Raw genomic sequence first — 23,808 nt, forward strand, 5'->3', positions numbered from 1 at the left:
TTAACAAGACAGGTAATAGCAAATGTTGGAGAGGCTGTGGAGAAAAAGGAACCCTCATACACTGGTGGTGGGAATGTAAAGTAGTACAACCATTATGGAAGAAAGTATGGTGGTTCCTCAAAAAACTGAAAATAGAACTACCTTATGACCCAGCAATCCCTCTACTGGGTATATACCCCAAAAACTCAGAAACATTGATACGTAAAGACACATGCAGCCCCATGTTTATTGCAGCATTGTTCACAGTGGCCAGGACATGGAAACAACCAAAAATCCCGTCAATAGATGACTGGATAAAGAAGATGTGGCACATATACACTATGGAATACTACTCAGCCATAAGAAATGATGACATCAGAACATTTACAGCAAAATGGTGGGATCTTGATAACATGATACGAAGCGAAATAAGTAAATCAGAAAAAAACAGGAACTGCATTATTCCATACGTAGTTGGGACATAAAAGTGAAACTAAGAGACATTGATAAGAGTGTGGTGGTTACGGGGGGGAGGGGGGAATGGGAGAGGGAAAGGGGGAGGGGGAGGGGCACAAAGAAAACAAGATAGAAGGTGACAGAGGACAATCTGACTTTGGGTGATGGATATGCAACATAATTGAACGACAAGATAACCTGGACTTCTTATCTTTGAATATATGTATCCTGATTTATTGATGTCACCCCATTAAAAAAATAATTAAAAAAAAAATTTCTGTTGGGCTTACCATTCTCTCAATTTGATGACTCCTTTGTATAAACTCTTTTGAGGTTCTTAATCCATAATTTTCTCTGTATTTTAGGTTTGTGACTTGAAAAGAGGCAAGGTAGTAAAATGACTTGTCATCTGAAAGGTAAAAATAAACAAAAAATTTATGAATAAATATAATCAGTTCCTGTCCCTCAACCTCAGGAAACAGGTTTACAATAACGCAGTTTATTTTTTCTTAGTACAAAAGTTATTATGAACATTTTTTCAAATATTTAGTTATCTCATCATTGTAGCCAGCTAGAATAGAAAATTCACACCTCAAATTATACTTTCAGAATACCTCACTTAGAGTGTTTATGCATATCAAAATATTCATACAATTGGACATGCAATGTACAATAAAAAGTAAACATTAAAAGCAATTGTGGAAAGTCATATAAAATTATCAATGTTCTCAAAGAATTATAATATAGATATATCATAGCTAAGGTGTATTATGAAGATACATCAAAAGGACTATTATTTATTTTTTAAACCACTGATAAGCTTATTTAAATAGAAGACTGTATTTATTGCTTTCACTTTCTATTTCCCATTCACTTCTCAATTCTCTGTAATCTACTAACACACCACTGAAACTGCCATTGTCAAGGACCACAGCTGTAATATCAAATAGCCACCTTTCTTTATTTTCTTGATTTCTTTGCAGCCTTAACCATGTTCCTTGAAACTCCATCTTTAGCTTTATGAAGCCATTTTCTAATATACTTTCTTCCTCCCTGGCTACTCTTTGGAGAGTTCTGTATTCCTATTTCTCTACTGAGCCATCCAATGCTCTATCCTTAACATCATCATGTTAAATAACTCCTTCTGGGTAATCTTATCTGTGAGGGCCTCAACCATCAACTATTTGTTATTAAATGATAAACCAAAACATATTTAAAATTTCAAGTTTATTTGTGAAAACACCAATTCCAATGGGGCAGTGCCAAATCAAAAATGGTTGGGGTTACTTCATCAATAGGACTTAGGGGAAATTTTATGAAGAAGATGCAGAAGCAAAGCAAGGAAATTATTTGATTAGCTACAGCTTAAATGGTTGCCTTATATGAGAAAGGCTGTTGTGTTTGGTTGTTTTTAAATTTAATTTTCTCAAATAAGAGTGCCTTGACTGTGGTTTAGGTTTTTGTTGGTTACATAAGCTACCAAGGCATTAGAACAACCTCAGTCCAATAACCTCCCTGTGTAATTAGTTTAACAACTGATGACTTCAAATTCTTTTATTATTTATTTATTTGTATTTTTCTGAAGAAGAAGTGGGGAGGCAGAGAGACAGATTCCCACATGTGCCCGACTAACATCCACCCAGCATGTCCACCAGGGGGCAATGCTCTGCCCATCTAAGCCATTGCGTCATTGCAACCAGAGCCATTCTAGCACCTGAGGTGGAAGCCATGGAGCCATCCTTAGAGCTCCGGCCAACTTTTGCTCCAATGCAGTCTTGGCTGCTAGAGGGGAAGAGAGAGACAGAGAAAAAAGAGAGGGGGAAGAGTGGAGAAGCAGATGGGCACTTCTCCTGTGTGCCGTTGCTGGAAATCAAACCTGGGACTGCCACATGCTGGGCTGATGCTCTACCACTGAGCTAACTGGCCAGGGCTAATGACTTCAGTATTTTTATTGCTAGACCAGATTTTTGCCATGAACTTCAATTCTCTAACTACAAGGGACCATTTATTGGATATCCAATAAGAATCATATATATTTCCAAAGGAAAATAATAATTTACCTCTTCCTGTACTCAAATCTGCAGTACTTCCTACATTTTCTGTCTTCATGAACAGTGCTATCATCCACACAATCACCCAAAGCTTGGTGTCATCCTCATTTTCAACATCAAATCATTCTTGCAGTCTTTAAATTCTATGGATGCAACCTATTGATAATTATCAAATCCTTTATTCCATCCAGATGAGCTACATCCTTAATTCAGGTCTTCATCAACCACCCAGCTAATGTTTATCCAAACGAAATGACTTTCTATTTAAAAAAGTCCTCCTATCTAGATAATTTATCTTACGTGCTACCATTACAATCTACTTCATCACCTAGACTAGAAATCTTGGAGTTACTTTTGCTATCTTCCTAATTATCAGCAAGTTCTGACAATATTATCATTCACATTTTATTTTTTATTTTTATTTTATTTTATTTTGGTGTTGATTTAATTTTTTTAAAGTTTTTTTAAGACTTTATTAAATTTTCGGGGGGGGGGAGAGAGAGAGAGAGAAGAGAGAGAGAGAGAAGGAGGAGGAGCAAGAAGCATTACTTTCCATATGTGCTCTGACTAGGCAAGCCCAGCGTTTCAAACAGGCGACCTCGGTGTTCCAGGTTGATCCTTTATCCCCCTGCGCCACCCTAACACTCACATTTTAAAAATTCATCCTATGTTCACAAATGCTACTGCCAACAGTGTTCTAGTTCAGTTCCTCATTATTTATTGTCTAGAAAATGTAACAACTTTCTATTACCTAGCCTCAAGTTCTGTTTTCCTTAAATCTATTACCCACATAGTAGCAGAAAAATCTTTTTGAATTAAAATATTGACTAATTTGCCTCTCTAAAAAAATGTTTTGATTTTTTCCCCATTGCATATGAAAAGGAGTCTCAGCTCTTTGTTGTGACCTACAGAGGTTTTTCTTGACCTAGATCCTGCCTACATCTTGAGCATATTCTTTGCACATTCCCTTTAGAATTTATATTGAGACTACTACAAACTAAGCATTTGTCTAAATTTGCATACTGATTTTTTGCATTTGAAATGCAAACACCACTTCAGGTAATATAAATAAATAGAAAAGTGCCTCAAGCTTTATAAAATGCAATTAATTAATTAATATTTTAATATTCAACATTTATAAGTGCATTTTATGAAACTGTGCTCAACATCCTAATTTTTAATTAATTATTTATTTTATAACATTTTCAAATGACAGATGTGATATCAATAACTCTGGAATTAACAGACAAGTATATAAAAGGATAAAAATGATCTATAACTCTAACATCTAGAAGTAACTGATATTATTTTTGCTTATCTTTCTTTTTTAAAAAAAACATTATTTTAACTGACTGAAGTTTGGTAAAGTAAAAAAGTAACATTCCCAACATCACCCAACTAGTATATGGTGGGTCTGATATTAAAATATTTAGATTTGACCCTAAATCTCAAAAGATAATATATTGCCTACATTCCTGGAAGTGAAACCAGTTCTGCAGAATGGGAAGACAAATGATGCTACCCTAACTCAGACTTTACCAGTAGATCTCAAAAAGTCAAGCTTTAAAAATAGGTTTAGAAAACTGAGTTTCTGGATTTTATAAAAATACAATGCTAAAGACTATGTTCTTCAAAATATTTTGTGCATCTCTTTACAAAACTGATGTGTTTTTACATCATAACAAAAGATATCCTAAGAAATTATAAATAATACTAAAAAAATTAATCTGAACCATGAAAATATTTGTTCAAAAATGTAATCCTAGGTAAATAAAAAAAACCAAAAGCCAGATAATGAAGAACTCATTGTTGGAATTTTTTCTAGTTAATGTCATATTTCATGTGAACAGTAGTGTGTTTTAATCACTAATATTAAAAGATTCTCATATAATTATGAAGGTATTACCATTAAATATATATGTCCCATTATATTTTTCATTGGCAGAACATATTTGTAACACATATAACTGACAGTGGATAGCTATCCAGAATATAAAAAAAAAAACTACCCAAATCAATAAAACACATGACAATAAAACATGGAGAAAAGATCTGAACACCCACTTCACAAAAATAGAAAATTAAAATGATCAATTAATACATGAATAGGTGTCCAAAATCAGTAGTAATCAGGAAAATGCAAATTCAAATTACAATGATAGCACTACAGTGTACACCAAATTAGCAAATATATAAAGTAATGCCAACAGCAAGTGATGGTGTGTACATATAAAGCAACAGAAACTCCTATACAGCACTGATAGAAATCGCTTGGTAATATCTATAAAGTTATAAAAGCACATGCCCATAGACCCATCAATTCTATATTTGCAAATGTTCCCTAGACAAACTATGATGCATGTGTACCAAGATATACATATAAGAAGGTTCTCAGCAGTATTGTTTAGTGTCTAAAACTTGGAACCACCCAATTGCCCATGAATATTTGAAGAGATGAGTCAATTATGGCATGTTTAAGACAACAGAATATTAGTAGTCAATATTGAAAATAAATGAGCTAAATCTACCTACAAAAAAGTAGATGACTCCTACAACACTATTGAGTAGAAACAAAGCTCCAAATATATGTATAATGTTGTTACATTTATTTCATGTTCTAATGAAATTTCATTTTTAAAATATTTTATTTTCCTTCAATTAAATAAAAAAAGGAAAATCCAGATGGGAATTCTAAGAATAAAAAGGAAAAACATTAGAAATATTCATGCCTGGTACTGAGTATTTAATTAGTAACATAGAAACTATCTTTTCAAGTGATATCCAAGAATGTATGGACTTGTAAATATAAAACCTGAGAAAGAGAAAACATGGCCCCTGACATTCAGGTGCTGGCCTACTACTATCACCTAAGCCTTGGTATTGTCCCCTTGAACATAAACAGTTTCATAGAACGTCAATATTAGACAAAGCAACCCTGTGACAAAATAGACAATGACAAATACTAGACCATTCCACAGATATGTTGAGCTCAAACAAAAACACCATCCAAGCAAACAAATAAAGACGATAGAACATCTCCTTATCTTGGCTATTATGAGTGACTGTTCCTTCTCTAACAGTTAAAATTTTACCCTCACTTCAATGCCTTTGCCTTATAGATAAGATTTATTGAGATTTGAAATCATAGAATTAGTCCAACATCCTGACAGCATTCAATCTAGAGAAAACCCTCTCCCAAAAGAATTACCACAAGTCAAAACCTCCTAATCCGTCCTTTCTAACAATGTCTGACTAACCTATCCCATGGTTCCCCATGGCATGTGCATATACCTTCCTTCCCTGCAACATGTAATCAGTCCAAAGTCCAACTATAGATGTGTTCCTGGTAGTCACTGGTTGGAGGATAACTGTTAATATTCTAAACGTCATTGTATTATTTTATAATCTTTATTTTAAATTTTCTTATATATCAGACAGTAAATAGTTGGTCAGAATTATATACAACGAAAGCTGATCATTCATAGTTTTTGAGCTCTTTAAAATAAAAATAACTCCATCAAATACAATTCAATTCTGATTATGTAAATTTTATCAAATCTGCCAAAATCCATATTTCTGTTTTGATTATTTCACATACTTCATTATTTTTACTCTTTTTCCTCTTTTTTACTCTTTAAAATTACTATTTTTAAATTATTTTTCTTCTTCTTAATGTTATCTTGGTTACTACAATGGAATTTTCTACATTGACTTGGTTTTATGCTATAAAAATACATAAGTTACTTTTTTGGGGTGTGTGTGTCATCTCAGATACCTCTATTTTATCCCCTTCCGCTTATTTGTCCTTTATCATAGACTATCTTCTCCTTTTTCTTAATAAATTTCCATCTATAATTAGGCAATGCATAATTAACTGCATGGAAATCTATCACATAATAGATTTCTCAAATTCTTGAGTACTAACTTCTGTATTAGTTTCCTATTACTGCTGTAACAAATTTGCACAAATTCAGTGGCTTAAAACAACACAAATGAATTCTCTTACAGTTCTGGCAATCAAAAGTCTGAGATGAATTTTACAGGGCTAAAATAAACATATTGGTAGAGCTGGTTCCTTCCGGAGGTACCAAGGGGATGTCTTTTTCCTTGCCTTTTTCAGCTCTTAGAGACTATCCTCCTTTCTTGGCCTGTGATCACACATCACATTGTCTTCTTCTCCCTCAGCTTCTTTTGTCACATGACCTTATTCTCCTTTGACCTTCTTGACTCTTTCTTATAAAAATATTTAGGTTACATTTATGGCTCATCTGGGAAATCCAGAATAATCTCTCTCTCTCTTAGAATCCTCAATTTCATCACATCCACAAAGTCTCTTTTACTATATAAGATAAATTGTAAGAAATAAGACAGATGATTTGTGATAGGGGCATTATTCAGCATACTACAACCTCTATAATATCTTGTAAAATACTTTTTTGCCATCATTTTTATTATCTTCTTACTTTTACTGTTTTGAACACCTGCCATATTGGGGGGTGGAAAGCATTTTAAAAACAAAACTAGTTTATTGCATTTTAACACAAAGAAGATAATTAACAACAAAAACACAATTGATAGGGTAACTTGGTTTATCTTTTTAAGTTATGAGAGTCTGAGAAATGGATATTATCAATTCAGCAAAAAGTGGGTAGAAAATTAAGCTGGGCATGCTAGACAATAGTCATCTCTTCCTGGGAGTCCTTTCAAGTATGGTTTTATTGTTATAAGTCATATGGTTCTGTAAAATTTTAGGCAAATTCACAGTCACATGCGATTATACATGTACATATTAAATGAATCTTGGTTGATTGTCTCTTGGTTTTACTGTGGTACTAACTATCCATTTTTGCACATAATGTGGAATTATACCTAAGTTTTTTTTCTTTCCCTAGTCATAAAACAATCTCTTTTTCCTTCAGAAATAATGTTTGCTCTTTAACCCTTTAAAAATGTGTTTTAGGTAACTTTCCTCATATCATCAGCTTTTCTTGGGGCAACTCAATATATGGATTTTGATAAAAGTATATTAAACTCAAAACATGATGTAATTTTCTTTATTCTGAAAATTATCTTTTACTTTATTTCTATTTTTAAATATGTATGTTTTTCAGATGTGTCTATCAATATTTTAAGCTTCACTGGTTGGAAGTATATAACACAGAGCTCAATACCAGAGAAAAATATAATTTAACATCAGTAAAGGATTACTAATTAAAATGTTGATATCATACAAATTGAATTTTTTATATAACTGACAATCTCAAGATATTAAGTCATAGAGCACTTAAGCAATAGAAATGTGACCTGGATACTTACCCTCAACAACAAAATGAGCAACAATACCAATTGTAATTCCTATGATCGCTACAATTACCAGTGTGAAAATAGCTAGCCGAATAGAGTCCCAATATTGCTGTTTTCTTTGATATTCAACTGGTGGGTAATCAGCTTCTGAAAATTCAAATTCAACTGGTCTGTGATAATGGAAAGAAAAAAAAACAGTAAAAATAGTATTCATATGGCTGTACTGTATGTTTACTTGCTTTAATCCTCTGTGAAAATAGTTCATACTACTAAATAACAATAGGATACTTAGATATTGAAAAGAACACAGATTTTAATTTGTATACCCTTCCCCAACATCCTAATCACAGTATTAGTTTTAGTTAAAGCTTTTTCTGATGTTGACATAAAAATGGGACTATCTTTCCATTGCATTCTGTGTTATATATTGGCAACTTGAAATTTGGGTGGTGAAAAACAAATATGAAAGGTAATATATAAATAGTATTTTCATATTTTAATATAGGAGTTTTTAGCAGCAAAGTTACATAATAATTTTATCAGTTTTATTTGATTAAAATTAAAAGATTTTAACATAAATACTTTTAATTTAATACTTTTAAATTTTTTGTAATGTCCTTTTTAAAAAGTAGCAGCATTATTTTTGAAGACTTGATCATGGTTATTCACATTTTATTAGCACCTACCCATGAAATCACAAATTGTGAATTGTACTTGATAAGACTCCAGTCCTAATAAAGATTTTATTTCTACTTGACTCTTACCTCTTTCAACTCATGCACTACCTGCCTACCCCAAAATATTTTAAGCCATTTAAATTATTTTTCTCCAACTTGAAAGTTGGTATTACTTATTTTCTGAATCCCCAAATGATATTCAATATTTAATATTATGCAAGTGAGATTTTTGTAAGCAATCTTGTTTTTAATGTTATCTATTAAGTATTTATTTATGAACTTTATTCATTAAATGAGATAACAGAAAGTCTTTAGAATAGTACCTACCACATTTTAATAATGTTTCAGAAACTGTTCGAGGGCCCTAGAGGTATAAAGATTTTAAGATATCTTTTTTAATCCTAGGATACCCACAATTCCAAAAAAATACAGATGCTGAATGAAACAAGTATTTAATGTATAGTGTGGACTGTACCAAAATAAAGCTCTGTACAAGAAAACTACTTTTTGGAGATCTGTAGGTGTTGAAAGATTTCATCAAGAAGGCAACATAATTAAAACTTTGAGTGATAAAAGTTCTTCAGGTATGAAAAAAGAAAAAGAAAATATAGAATGTGGAACAAAAACTAAACCCAAAACACAGAAACTGACAATGTGAAACAACATTTATTACAAATAATTAACACTGGAAATATGAATATGTACATAAAAATAGCTATTGTTTTCCAAAATTTTATGGTCTCTTAAAGTATGTTCACTCACAGTTGCAAGTCTTTCATAGCACCGCTGTCCTAGAAAGAGGGCATGGTAAGGCTGCTGGGTTGGACCAGATCATGGGCAATCTCATAACTCAAAGTAAAGAGATTGAAATTGACTCTGCAGTAGAAAAGAGCCAATACAAAGTTTTAAGAAGACTGAGAATTTAGAATAATCGCAGAGCTCTGAATGAAGATGGGAATTAGAGTCAAAGTACAGGCAGGAAGACTGTTTTAGAGGTCATTTTGAAGATCCAAGAGAAAGATGGTGAGGGCCAGAACTGAGGCTGACGCAGTGGGGTAGAAAGGAGAAAATTTAGTTCCAGCCCTTGAGTTTTGTTGACTGATTGTCTATCTGTGTGACAAGACAAGAATTAATAGATCCTTTGTTTCAATGTCCAGGTAAATGATTGTGTCCTTACACCTGGGTCTGAGCCAATGGTCCTTGATTTATTTTATTTTTACTGTGTCTCCGACACCTGACACCTGTTTGCATAACCCTAATGAACTGTTAGCTAGTGCCACATGACCCAGAAAAAAACAAATAAGTTTCTAATGCCCCCATGTACAGTGTCTACCTTCTCACCTAAGTGATGTTACCACTTCCAAAAGCAATGGTATTAAGTTTTTCTGATTATTTATTGTGTGAATATTTTGGTTGCTGCAATTTGTTTAAATCCTCACTTTCTTTTTTTCCTAAGTCTTTTCAATTTGATTGCTGTATCCTAAACCCTTCACAAAGTAAAGAATGACAAAAATAAAATTCTGTCCTAGTTACGGGGATGATAACCACGTATGACATCATGATAACACTGGATCATTGTAAAGGAGGTTTCATCATGGTCGTATTTAATTTTAAAATGAGTTTTGTTTGCCAATTCACTATTCTCAGTTTGATATACTGCAATGTTGACTGTTGTTTCATGTGGAAGTTGAAGTAAGTTTTACCAAATATTCATTTCTGTGCTTTAAAGTATAGCTGGCAGGAGGAGACAGCAGATACCAAAGCGCAAAGGACGTGGTGTTTTCCCTAAATAAACAAAAATTTAAGGCAGTCTTAAGTGTGTGATAAACTTTCAGAACTGGGCTATAAGTTAGAAATATGATTTTAAGTATGCAACTGGTTCAAACTTTGAAAAATTTTTTTTATTTTCATAATATTTAAAACCTCTTTATATAATCCTATATGTTTCTTCTGATTTGCACAGGACAATTATTTATTCATTTATTCTGAATATGAGTCTAATCTAAATAGAACTTTTTAACAGTACCTTGCATTGACTCTGTATAAAGGAGAGCATGAAGCATAAGTTAGTTCTTTAGTGTTTAGTTTTTTTGGGCGAAATGTTGTCTGTTTAGCCTTGTTTTATTTTCTTCCTAATAAAGGAAATAAAAATGGAGAAACATTTAAATGGAGAAGGAAAAGACAACTCAAACTTATTCCTCCATTAAAGCAACCTTTTCAAGGTTAAATGGAAAATGGCGTGTGTTAGACAGTGACTGCCTTTTTATTACAGAAATAAACACAAATCAACTGGGTTTAATCCTGGTTTTGCTAAAATAGCAAGTTAGTTAGTTTTCTCATCTGTGAAATGAGGAATAGAAACCTTTTATGGCTTTGTTAGGATCCAAAATAGTACACATAAATAATACAAATAAACTATGAGAGGATAGTCCTATTTGTTGCCTTCACAGAAGCTAATGGCTTTGTTTTGCTCTATTTTGTTCCATTTTGGGTTTTGTTTTTAAAAAAATCCTTCAAAAAAATTGGTGGTTACAAAGGAGTCACAGGGATGTAAAGTACAGCATAGGGAATATAGTCAATAATATTGTAATAACTATGTATGGTGTCAGGTAGGTACTAAAATTATCAGTGGAGTACTTTGCAAATTATATAATTGTCTAATATCTATGCAGTACCCCTGAAACTAATATAAAATAATAGTGAATGTCAGCTGTAATTAAAAAATATAAATATAATTCTTTAGATGATCTGACAGTTTATTGTATATTTCCATATTTTCTCCAGAGTTATCTGTAATTCAACACAATTACTTTCAAAGTTACTCATGTGTTGCTTTTTTTAGTGAGAGAGAGAGAGAGGGATAGACAGGGACAGACAGACAGGAAAGAAGAGAAATGAGAAGCATCAATTTATAATTGTAGCACCTTAGTTGTTCATTGATTGCTTTTTCATAGGTGCCTTGATGGGCTGGGGTGGTGCTGCTCCAGCCAAGCCAGTGACCCCTGCTCAAGCTAGAAACCTTTGGCTCAAAACAGCAAACATGGGGTCATGTCTATGGTCCCACATTCTAGCCAGTGACCTCTTGCTCAAGCTGGTGAGCCCAGGCTCAAGCTGGATAAGCCCATGTTAAAGCCAACAACCTTGGAATTTTGAACCTGGGTTCTCAGCATTCTAGGCCAACACTATCTACTGTGCTACCGCCTGGTCAGGCCTCATGTGTTTTCTTTATAAATTTATAAAAATAATTGTTTCTAGATTTGAAAATTAATAAGAAACATTTCTAAATGCATAAACATTGAGAAAGTAAATCTATTTGTTTTCAGTGTAAAAATGTTCAGACTAGTTCAACTGGTTCCACATACTAACCAGCAGATTTAAAATAAAAGCATAATGCTCAGCCTGAAGACAAGAAACCCAAAATATCTAAAATAAAATCCACAAGTTTTTTCCTAATAACATTCTAGGAAAATGCCTTATGATTTAATGCTTCAATGCAAACATCAAATAAAAATGGCATTGTTATGATATTACATTAGTGTAGTGATAAAATAACTGTCGATGTTTGGAAGTCCATGTCATTCTAAAGAAATCTATTAAAATAAAAAACAGGAACTCAAACCTTTTGGTATTTTAAATAGAACTGAAATAATGGTTATAGTAATGATGTACAAGTGAAAAGAGAATTAAAAAAAGAAACAAAATTCAGCATCAGAAATCTGAGGAATTAAACCTTGTGTAGTTACATACTGACCCTGTTATCTTAATTCTAAGAAACCCTTGTGTGTTAAAATTGGGTAATAATATCCTTCACTTCTCAAGGTTGTTGTGAGAACTTTTTTATAAATCACGTAGAGGTAATTGATAATTTTTGAAAAACTATAGAAATAAAAATTATCAGAAAAAATATCATTGAGAAAAAATAACAGGTTATTCTATCACTTTTTATCTAACTCTAATATCCAGCATAATTCCTTAAATAAATTTTGGTGCTCTTGGAATAAATGAATGAATGATAAATTTAAAAAATGCAGTCTAGATCCTAGATCTAGAAGAATAATTTTCATATAAAAGTTAAAGAATTCTAAAACCTAAGTGTTATTATTAAATACTCAACAAATAATTTGTATCATAAACATTCACCATGTTTTAGGTACTAATAGTTATTGAACACACAGTAAATAAACTATAAATACATAGTCCTTGTTATCATAGTGCTTACAGTAAAAAAAAGGGAGACAGATACAACTAATAAACATAGAGATTCTTATGACTGGTAGTAAGAGCTAGGAAGCAGTTGAATATGGTGTCCATGATCAAAAACAAGAAGGTATAGGTTGGGTTGGGAAAGAAGTCTACTTGGAAAAAGTGGGTAAGAAAGTCCTTTCTTTTTTGTTTTTGTTTTTGTTTTTTTCTTCTGTATTTTTCTGAAGCCGGAAACGGGGAGAAACAGTCAGACAGACTCCCGCATGCGCCCGACCGGGATCCACCCGGCACACCCACCAGGGGGCGACGCTCTTCCCACCAGGGGGCGATGCTCTGCCCCTCCGGGGCGTCGCTCTGCTGTGACCAGAGCCACTCTAGCGCCTGGGGCAGAGGCCGAGGAGCCATCCCCAGTGCCCAGGCCATCCTTGCTCCAGTGGAGCCTCGGCTGTAGGAGGGGAAGAGAGAGACAGAGAGGAAGGAGAGGGGGAGGGGTGGAGAAGCAGATGGGCGCTTCTCCTGTGTGCCCTGGCCAGGAATCGAACCCGGGACTTCTGCACGCCAGGCCGACGCTCTACCACTGGGTAAGAAAGTCCTTTCTGTGAAGGTAACATTTTTGCCAATACATGAAGAGTAAGAAGAGATCTGACATGTGGAGGATGGTTGCAAGTCTGTTCCTGGCATATGAAAATTGTGTGAAGTGCTTGCACTGAAAAATAACTTGACCTGTTGGATGAACTGGTCACTGAAAACATTATTATGGAGAAGCAGCTATAAACCAGTGAATATTTCATGGCTTAAAAATTTTGTTATTAAAAGAAACATTTCAGTTTCTTTAGCAGAAAACATCCTTCCTATATTCCTACAGAGGTAGCCCCTGCTTACATTTTTTCTGAGTCTAAGCTACTATTTCATTCTTATGACTTAACTTGGCCAGATACAGTAAGCTAACTACATTATCACAGACCAAAAAGTTGTATGTATTAAAAAGCTCAGTCTAACACCGTTCTCTCTAGACAGCCTTATAATAGTTTGTTCAAGAGAGCTATTGTACCTGTAATATTGCCCCTCCAAAATGCCACCTGTGTAGATTATTAATTAAGCTTTAGAATTATGTCCTCTTTTAGAGGCAGCATCTTTAATGATATGCACTGTAATCATACCTAAATAAATAGGTTAAAAAGCCTGGCCCCTCCTAATAACTATAGCACCAGTTGTAATGAACTGTAATAAGTATATTGGTATATCAGAGATGGCTGATTGTTGAACATATGACAATTGCTTATTAGAGAAAAGCTATGGCTAGTTTAGTCTTGAACTTTTAAGAAGTTTATTTGAGCAATTAGCATAGCTCTTTTTTATAGAATTTTTTTTAGAATAGAGATATTTTTGACAAATTAATTGGAGTTCTAACTATGTAGTTTAAGTTAAAGTGTGCAAAAGTAAGTTACCTTCATCATATATTTGTGCATTAAATAGCACAAGTGTCTCTCTTATGTTAGGCACAATGGAGAGATTGTTATATAATTAAGACATGCCCCAGTTCCTCAGTCTAGGTGTATGATTTAGATTACTGATCTTAATGTGAGAATCCATGAATTAAAACTATTCAAAAATTCAATGAAATATGAAAATAAAAAATCATAGTACTTTTCACCAGATTAGAGAATAATGAATTACAAATAAGTCATGATAATGAAGATAGCCTATTCATGCCTAAATGAGTCTTATTCCAGAATTCCCAAAGTTAATCTGTTTGTTTCTTCTTAAAGAGTTAAATTAAAATATACTTAATCTGTGGGAATTGCAGGAGGGAAAGAGGTGGAAACAGGTGGAGGAGGGTAGACAGGAAATAGTTGGTGATGGAGGGAGATTTGACTTGGGGTGGTGGACACACAATGCCATATACTGATGAAGTGGTGTAGAATTGTGCACTTGAAACTTGTATAACATTATTAATCAATGTCACCCCAATAAATTCAAGAAAAAGTGTAAATCTCATAACAAAAATACATTTACAATATATAGCATATAAATATATGTGAAATATAATATCATGGGGACACGTCCCAGTCCCTCAGGCCTCAACTTAAGTATATTTTTTATATCATTAATCTTCATGTGAGAATCTATAAAACAAAGCTGTTAATATATATATTTCATATGCATATATGTATATATAAAATAGAGCCATTTAATAATAAATATCACTAAAACTACAGTATTTCATTTGTTGTTACAGAGGCAAAGCTTGGTCTAAGCCTTGTAATCTTGGCTATCATCTACTTTTTCTGAACTCCAAACAGATTATGAGTTTTACCAGTAATTTTCCTTCATCATAGTCTTACAGTGTGACCATTGAGTTCATGCAAAATGGTCCCCAAACTACATATTAATAAAATGACAATTGTTTTATTAATGTAAATGTGTCATTTCTAGATAAAACTCAGCTCGTACTCAACTTGGAACCTACTCAGAGCCACATGATGTGTGTTATGGTCAGCTAGATTGTTGCATGTCCTTTTTTAATCCTTAATTTAATTCATCTTAAGAACATTTTCTTATATGCCAAATATATTCTAAACACTCAGAATACAAAAATATTTAAAAAACAAAATAACATAGACTTTGTATCCCAGGGGTTTATGTTAAATAAAAAGACATAAAATAATAGAATCAGTGTAGTGTCATGGAAAATAAAGGCTTACCAAGTACTACTATAAAAAAACATGAAGGATTGAGTAAGAAAGTTGTTTGGGAATGGGACAGAAATGGGTATAGAAAAGACATCTCAGACAATGTGACAGCTGAGCTAGTCCTTGAAAGATAAAGGGAGTTCCCCAGTATGTGATACTGGTTAAGTATATCCTGCACCTATGACCTGTTGTTCACAAGCACAACAACTTCTCATTATCATAACAGGAATATGACCATGAATTTATTTGTAAGTCAAAGAAAAATTTTGACTAATAGCATTTTTAAGATGCTCACTCAATAGAAAAATTAATCAATTAACTAAAGAAATAAAACTATATATTTTAGATAGAAAGTGAGAAATATTAAGTGTTTAGGAGAATTTTGGAATCTATGTTAATGATTTACACAGTCTAATTTAGTTCAACTGATAGCAGTGGAATTTTTGGGGAGATCCCTTTCTGTGGGAAGACTTCCGCAATTCTTGAACACATGAATCAGAAACACTGGCAAATGATGTGTAGTAAAAGAGAGGAACTGAGTGTGTTGTTGCAATATTTAAAATGATATAGCTGTCTAAGTAATAATGGCACATCAAAATAAAGTCCTAAAAATACTATTATTTGAGAATGAGAATTTTCAAGACTGGGAACACAAATCAAAGACTCTGCCAAGAAATATCCATGATTTTGTCTGAAAGGTACATCAAGGAATATTCTAAAAACAATAATGTGACTATAGAAGAATAAAGAACTTAAAAAGTGGTAGGAAATGGAAATTTCAAATATGAGTTAGTCATCAAAATTAGCTTCCCTATCAGCTAGACATGACTAGTTTGGCAAGCAATAGAGAAGAGCAAAGTTGCAGAGTGTGGGCAGAAATTGCATAGCATCTTGCTTCTTTAATGAATGTGTATAACTCTTTACATGATGGGATGGGTGGAGGGAATATTAGTTCTATTAAATCCTATTTACATAGTGCAATATAATAATAGTAAAAGGCATATAAGACATTTTGGCTATTAGTGATAAAAATTTCATGGTTTCCAAAATTTTTTTAAAAAACTATTTTTAGACCTATTAATTCTATATCCAGCACAAGTTCTATCTCCCTTTATAGCTGACCTTTATTTTAAAACTATAGTTGCCATCTTGTAAGCACCTGGAAACAACCTCCTCCCAGGCTATAAGATCAGCAAGGTCAGCTTGACCTCTGAAAACAACTACACAAGCAACAATATTTAGTAATTTAATTTAATTCCTACAAATATGAATAACATTTACATAGTTTCCTCATTTCCTTCAAAAACATACCAGGCTCTTGCAATTGTATGAAAAAAACAATCTAGAAGGGCCCTGGCCGGTTGGCTCAGTGGTAGAGCGTTGGCTTGGCGTGCAGGAGTCCCGGGTTCAATTCCCGGCCAGGGCACACAGGAGAGGTGCCTATCTGCTTCTCCACCCCTCCCCCTCTCCTTATTCTTTGTCTCTCTCTTCCCCTCCCGCAGCCAAGGCTCCATTGGAGCAAAGATGGCCTGGGTGCTGAGGATGGCTCTGTGGCCTCTGCCTCAGGCGCTAGAATGGCTTTAGTTGCAACAGAGCAACACCCTAGATGGTCAGAGCATTGCCCCCTGGTGGGCATGCTGGGTGGATCCCAGTCGGGCGCATGCGGGAGTCTGTCTGACTGCCTCCCTGCCCGCTTCTAACTTTGAAATAATACAAATAAATAAATAAATAAATAAATAATGTCTATAGATTTAATGTAATTCCTATCAAGATACCAATGGCAAATTTCACAAAACTAAAACAAATATTCCAAAAAAATTATATAAAACCACAAAAGACCCTTTATTGCAATAGCAATCTTAAGAAAAAAGAACAAGGTTAAAAGAATCATGAAACTTGATAGTAAATTATAATTCAAGGCTATAGTAATAAAAAAAAAAGCATGGCACCAGCATAAAAGCAGACATGTAGATCAATGGAAGAAAATAAACAGCCCCCCCCCCAAAAAAAACCCATGCCTTTATAATTAATTAATATTTGACAGAGGAGGCAAGAAGATATACTAGAGTAAAGATAGTTTATTTAATAAATGGTGTTGGGAAAATTGGACAGATACATGCAATAAAACAAAACTAGACCATCTTCTGACACCATACACAAGAATAAACTCAAAAGGGATTAAAGACTTAAATGTTAAGACTCAAACCATAAAAATTCTAGAAGAAAACACCAGCATAAAATCTCTGATATTTCTCTTAGCAATATTTTTTGTGATATATCTCCTTGGGCAAGGGAAACAACAACAAATGAGACTACATCAAACCAAACAGTTCATGCACAGTAAAGGAAACCATCAACAAAATTAAAAGACAACCCATGAAATGGGAGAACATATTCACCAATGATACATCTGATAAGGGAATAATATCCAAAATTTACAAAGAACTCCTAAAACTCAACATAAAAAAATCCAATTAAAAAATCGGTAAAGTACCTGAATAGACACTTCTCTGAAGAGGACATAGAGATGGTTAATAGACATGGGATAAAATGCTTAATGTTATTAATCATCAGAGAAATGCAAATTAAAACCAGAATGAGGTGTCACCTCACAACTGTCAGAATGGCTATCATCAATAAAACAACCAACAACACGTGGATGTGGAGAAAAGGTAACCCATGTGCACTGTTGGTAGGACTGCAGATTGGTGCAGCCATTGTGGAAAATGGTTTGAATTTTTCTCAGAAAATTAAAAATGGATCTGTCTATAATCCAACAATTCCACTTCTGGGAATATAGTCAAAGAAACTCAAACTACTAGTTCAAAAGAACATATGCACCCCTATATTCATTGTTCATTATTCACAATAGCCAAGTTACAGAAGCAATCCAAGTCCCATCAATAGATGGGTGGATACAAAAACAGTGGTACATATAAACAATGGAATATTACCAGCCATAAAAAGGAACAAAATTTTACCTTTTGCAACAGCCTGCATAAACCTAGAGGGTATTATAGTAAGTGAAAGACAAGTGTCATATGATTTCACCTATATACAGAAACAGACACATAGATACAGAAACAAACTGATATTGCCAGAGGGAATGGGGGTTGAGGGACTGGATGAAAAATGTGAAGGAATTGAGAAGTACAGTTTGTTAGTTACAAAATAATCACAGGGATGTAAAGTACAGCATAGGGAATATAGTCAATAATATTGTAATACTATGTATGGTGCCAGGTGGGTACTGGAAATATCAGGAGGAACACTTTGTATTGTCTAACTACTATACTGTACACCTGAAACAAATGCTAAATAATATTGAATGTAAACTGTACTTGAAAAATATTTAATAAAAAATAAAATTATAAATTGTATAATACTAAAACACACACACACACACACACACAAAACGTACCAGGCTTTTCAAAACCTTTGCCTAAAGAAGACTTTATGGTTACCATGACTACCAAGCATACTGTTAATAAGATACCTTTAATTTCATTCATTTCAATGTATGTTCATTGAGCATCTACTTGTTTCAGACACTATTTTATGTGGTAGAAATATAGCAAGACTGAGGATATATTCTTTGACATTGCATCTTTTGGTTGGGGAGATAGTGAGCAGCAAAAAAAGCTATATGTAAATGGGAAGTGTCAGGTAAGGGGATAGAGAATGAGTTGGCATGTGATTGGGTTAAGAGAATCAGAAAAAACCTTTCTACAAAGGTGACTTCTAAACAGAGATATAAACAAAGTAAAGACTGGAATAATGCAAATATTTAAGAATAAGTACTAGAAGCAAAGGGAACAATAAATCCAAGTGTTCTGAAGTGGGAACAGACTTAGTGTGCTGGCAAAAGAGTGAGGTCAATGTGGCCAGAGTGCAGAGAACAAGCAGAAATGGGAAGAAGAGATAGGTCAGAGTCATGAGCCAGATCATAACCTAGCAGTCACATTAAGGACCTTTTTCATGTTATTTTGTGAGAAAAAGGAAGCCATTATAAAGTTCTGATCAGTGAAATGGAATCGTCTTGTTAAAAATCTCCCTTTGTGGAGAATACACCGTAGTGAGTGGCGAGGGTAGCATGAAGTGTAGCAGAGGCAGGGAAATGGTTAGGGAACTATTGTAATAACAGTTCAGGTAAGAGAAAATGGTGGCTTGGACTAGGATGGTAACACTGAGAACATTAGAATGTATAATTGGATTCAGGATATATTTTGAAAGCAGAAGTAACAGACTTTGCTGATAAACTAGTTGCAGAACATGTGAAAGAAGAGGTGAGGAGGATTCTAAGGTATTTAGCCAGAGCAAGGGAAAGCAATTTTTTGAGATGGTAAAACCCCTTTCTCAAATTAATGCTTTTATTGAACTCTAATGTGTAACACCAATTTAAAACAGAGCTATTCTGGGATAGAAAGGCTGTACAGAACTCTGCCAGTATGTAATCATTCACTGAGGCCCATTTGCAAGAATTAATGCTGAATTTTAAATTGACATACAAACTCTTAAGCATCATCCAAGGTCCTTCATGATATAGCCCTCAGCAGCCTGGTCTGCCACACAGCCTCTACTGATCTCTCTTACAGTCTATCCTCCAGCCTTTACCTGCCACGCATCCAAGCGGTACCTTTTCATCTTTCAAATGTCACCTCTAAAAAGTCTTGTCTACAAAGGAAACTCCTGGGCAGGCTTTGACCTATAAGTAAGAAACCAGCAGGCACGCAGTACATATAGACATGAGCCATTTATTTTCTCTCTGTCCCAGAGCCTCAGAATAAGTAGCAGAGGCTGAAATCTAGAGAAGATAGTCTTTGACAAAGGGACCTGCTTCTTCTGAGATTGGTTGCTGATCCAAATGTATTTGTAAACATGAGGGTAGGAATTTGAAGACCTCTTTCTTGGTTTTACACAGAAATCCATATAGAATCTCAGATTCATAATTAAATATAACTTACAATCAATCCCCTTCAATCATCAAAGCTAAAATCCCCTTCATTATATTACTACTATAATGTTGGCCAGCCTATTCTTAAATTCCTTCTTTCTTACTTTCTGAGGAAACTTCTCTCACCTTTGAATAACCTGATGATTGTTTATAGGAATGCATTGCTAGAGTTTACATCTATTACACTAGTTATATTTCCTTAGGATCATGCAAAATGAATCTAACCCTTCTGTCACATGTATTCATTCAACAAGTTCTTATTGAGCACCTACTGTGTACCCAGCACCATTATAGGCACTGTGTCTTCACTGAGGAACAAACCTAGGTACCTGTTGTCACATAAACTAATATCATGTGAACATTTCCTGTTCCTTCCACCAGTTAGCCAAATCCCCTTACTGCCATTGGAAAACAGTCAGGAACATGTTAAGAAAGTATTTCCTCTATCTCTTCCAAGAATTGAAAAATATTAATAGGAATTATATAACAGGTGACTATGAATAATGCTAATACATCTCCCTGAGAACTTCATAAGTCTGCTTTTTACTTTTTCTTTTTTTAACAGAGACAGATAGGGACAGTCAGACAGGAACGGAGAGAGATGAGAAGCATCAATCATCAGTTTTTCGTTTTGACACCTTAGTTGTTCATTGATTGCTTTCTCATATGTGCCTTGACCGTGGACCTTCAGCAGACTGAGTAACCCCCTGCTCAAGCCAGCGACCTTGGGTCCAACCTGGTGAGCCAGATGAGGCCACGCTCAAGCTGGCGACCTCGGGGTCTCAAACCTGGGTCCTCCACATCCCAGTCCTATGCTCTATCTACTGCACCACCACCTGGTCAGGCTATAAGTCTGCTTTTTACACTCAGAATTTAAGGATATGGCTTTGTTTTAAAATCAGTCAAATAACAAAAATGTTTTTAAAAGAACAAAAAATAAATGAAAAAATAATATGATCAATCAACTAAGTGATGTCTCTCAAAATTAGAAACAGAAAACGAAGAATTTATGTTTAAGAAAGTTATATGTTACACTTACGCTTAGCCAAAAGGCCAAGAAGCAATGAGAAGAAAGTTATATATTGGTTTGACTAAGTAACACAAAGAAAAGGAGAATGAGTTGGCCAAAGGTTTAAAGTACAAAAGAGAAGTTATTTTGTGAGGCCTCTATAGCATTCCTTAATAATTATGACCAATATTATTCAATTATTTTTATCACTCTCATGACTTCCTCATTGGAAACATTTCTGTGCTCATTCTTAATGTCATTAAAATGTTACAAGGAAACCCTGTACAATTAATCTGAAGTGGGTGAAATGAATCCATCAGATACATGATACCATCAAGAAGAGAATTTAAATACCTGACTATGCTTGCTACTAAAGAAATGTAAATAATCAAGCTGAAGGTGAATGAGGTACACTGCTCCAAGAGCAATATAAATATTTATATGCTAATCAGTTTTTATCCAGGCAGCAGCCCTCAGGGGAAATTCTTTTTATCTCTTATGTGTCTTAACATATCTGTATTCAACCTGAAGCACAGATACACATTAGATATTCTGTTTGGGCACAGTTCTCTCTAATTCTTGCCAAAAAGTCTTCATTTCTGGGAATGCCTGTGATTAGTAATACCTTCTTAATGACATGGGTTAACTGAGGTTAACAACCTTCCTTGAAACAAACACACAGGTAGTGATACACACATCCTAGTGGAGACGGAGACAAGTAGCAACAGAAAACAAACACAGCATTCGTTTTAAATGCAGTTTTGAATGCCCAAAGGAACTTTTGAGTGGCAGCAATATCCATAGACTCAGTTTTCTTCCCCAGTGTTCAGCCGCGGACATAGGATACGATGGAATTAAATCACCAACAATGGTCCATATACAACAGCACTAAAATCCATGAAATTCTTAAATACTACTCTAACAAAATTTGTAAAAGATTTATATAAGAAAAACTTTTATTTATGTAATCTTCCTCAATATAAGTTATATAAATAAAAGGAAAGCTAATTTTCTTCTGTAACAAGTATTTTTGTGGGGCCCACGCATATATGACAAATCTCTATGGAAAGTCGTGTGTATACTTTTTCATGTTAAGATTCTCTTCTAACTAGAACCTTCCTTCTTAGTACAGTCGTACCTTGACACATGAGCACTTTAAATCACGAGCAATTTGAGAGATGAGTGGTCACTCACGGGATTTTTTTGCTTTAAGTCATGAGCGGATATTTGAATCATGAGTGTTGGGCAAATGAGTTTGTAAAATTTGTGTTTTTTGAGTTTGCTCACTTTTATTATTAAAAATGGTACTGGGCAGCCACTTGTGTGCTTGCCCTTGGAGCAGGGCAGTTGATTGCAAATTGCAGATTACTTTCCTGCTTGGGAAAGGCCATTGTTATGCTACTATTGGCTGAAGGCCATTGTTATGCTACTATTGGCTGGAGGAGAGGTTTTGGCACCAGAAACGTTTTAGAAAGGCGAGGAGAAGGAGAAAGAGAAGAAGCCATCATAGCAGAGAGGATGCAGAGTGCTGAAGGAGAAGCCAAGATGGCAGGGAGACAGAAACCAAGATGGCAGGGTGCTGAAGGAGAAGCCAGTTTGTGCAGAGAGTAGAAGGCAGAAGGTGTGCAGATGGGGAACCAGAGGTGACTGAGACCAGTGGGGGCTTTTGATTCTAGGAAAAACCAGAGATTCTCCTGGTTGTGGAACTGGAGAAGGTATAAGTGGCTTTGGGAGCCCTGTGTGTATTTGCTTATTGGCCGGTACAAGTCTTGAATAAAGGAATAGCCCACCATTTTTTGGCTCCACTGTTTCTTTACCATTTTCCTGAATCTAATGGGAACCTAAATATGTATAGCCACGACTACTGGCCATACAACGAACTTCCTCCACCCTCCACTAGTTAGCCTGCTGAACGTTCTGAAAGGGAGGAAGAAACAAACTTCCATGGAAAGGTTTTTGTTGAAACGGCCTCTACATAAAAGCAAGGAAACTGTGGCAAAAAAGCCAAAAGTCAGTGAATAAAATGATGATTGTTGGACAAATGAGTTTGTAAAATTTGTATTTTCTGAGTTTGCTCACTTTTATTGTTAAAAATGGTGCTTGGCAGCCTGACCAGGCAGTGGCAAAGTGGCAAGAGCATCGGATTGGAATGTGGAAGACCCAGGTTTGAGGTCTCAGTTTGAGTGCGGGCTCATCTGGTTTGAACAAAAGCTCACCAGCTTGGATCCAAGGTCACTGGCTCGAGCAAGCAGTTACTCAGTCTGCTGAAGGCCCATGGTCAAGGCACATATGAGAAAGCAATCAATGAACAACTAAGATGTCAAAACGAAAAACTGATGATTGATGCTTCTCATTTCTCTCTGTTCCTGTCTGTCTGTCCCTATCTATCCCTCCCTCTGACTCTATCTCTGTCCCTGTATTAAAAAAAAAATGGTGCTGGGTAGCTGTGAAATTGTTAATTACCTTCCTGCTTGGGAAGGGC

At 34.6% G+C, this 23,808-nt stretch overlaps 1 protein-coding gene across 1 annotated transcript in view; it reads right to left on the reverse strand.

Annotated features, from left to right (window-relative positions):
• TMPRSS11F (transmembrane serine protease 11F) overlaps positions 1–23,808 on the reverse strand; it is a 70,254-nt gene that overhangs the window by 33,032 nt on the left and 13,414 nt on the right. The window contains exons 2-3 of the mRNA XM_066384823.1: positions 7,803–7,960; positions 726–844 (exon numbers count right to left, since the gene is read on the reverse strand). Of these exons, the coding sequence (XP_066240920.1) occupies positions 726–844; positions 7,803–7,960 (277 nt within the window). The remainder of the gene's footprint in view (positions 1–725; positions 845–7,802; positions 7,961–23,808) is intronic.

Source organism: Saccopteryx leptura, chromosome 5 (genome assembly GCF_036850995.1).
Source record: "Saccopteryx leptura isolate mSacLep1 chromosome 5, mSacLep1_pri_phased_curated, whole genome shotgun sequence".
Taxonomy (NCBI): domain Eukaryota; kingdom Metazoa; phylum Chordata; class Mammalia; order Chiroptera; family Emballonuridae; genus Saccopteryx; species Saccopteryx leptura.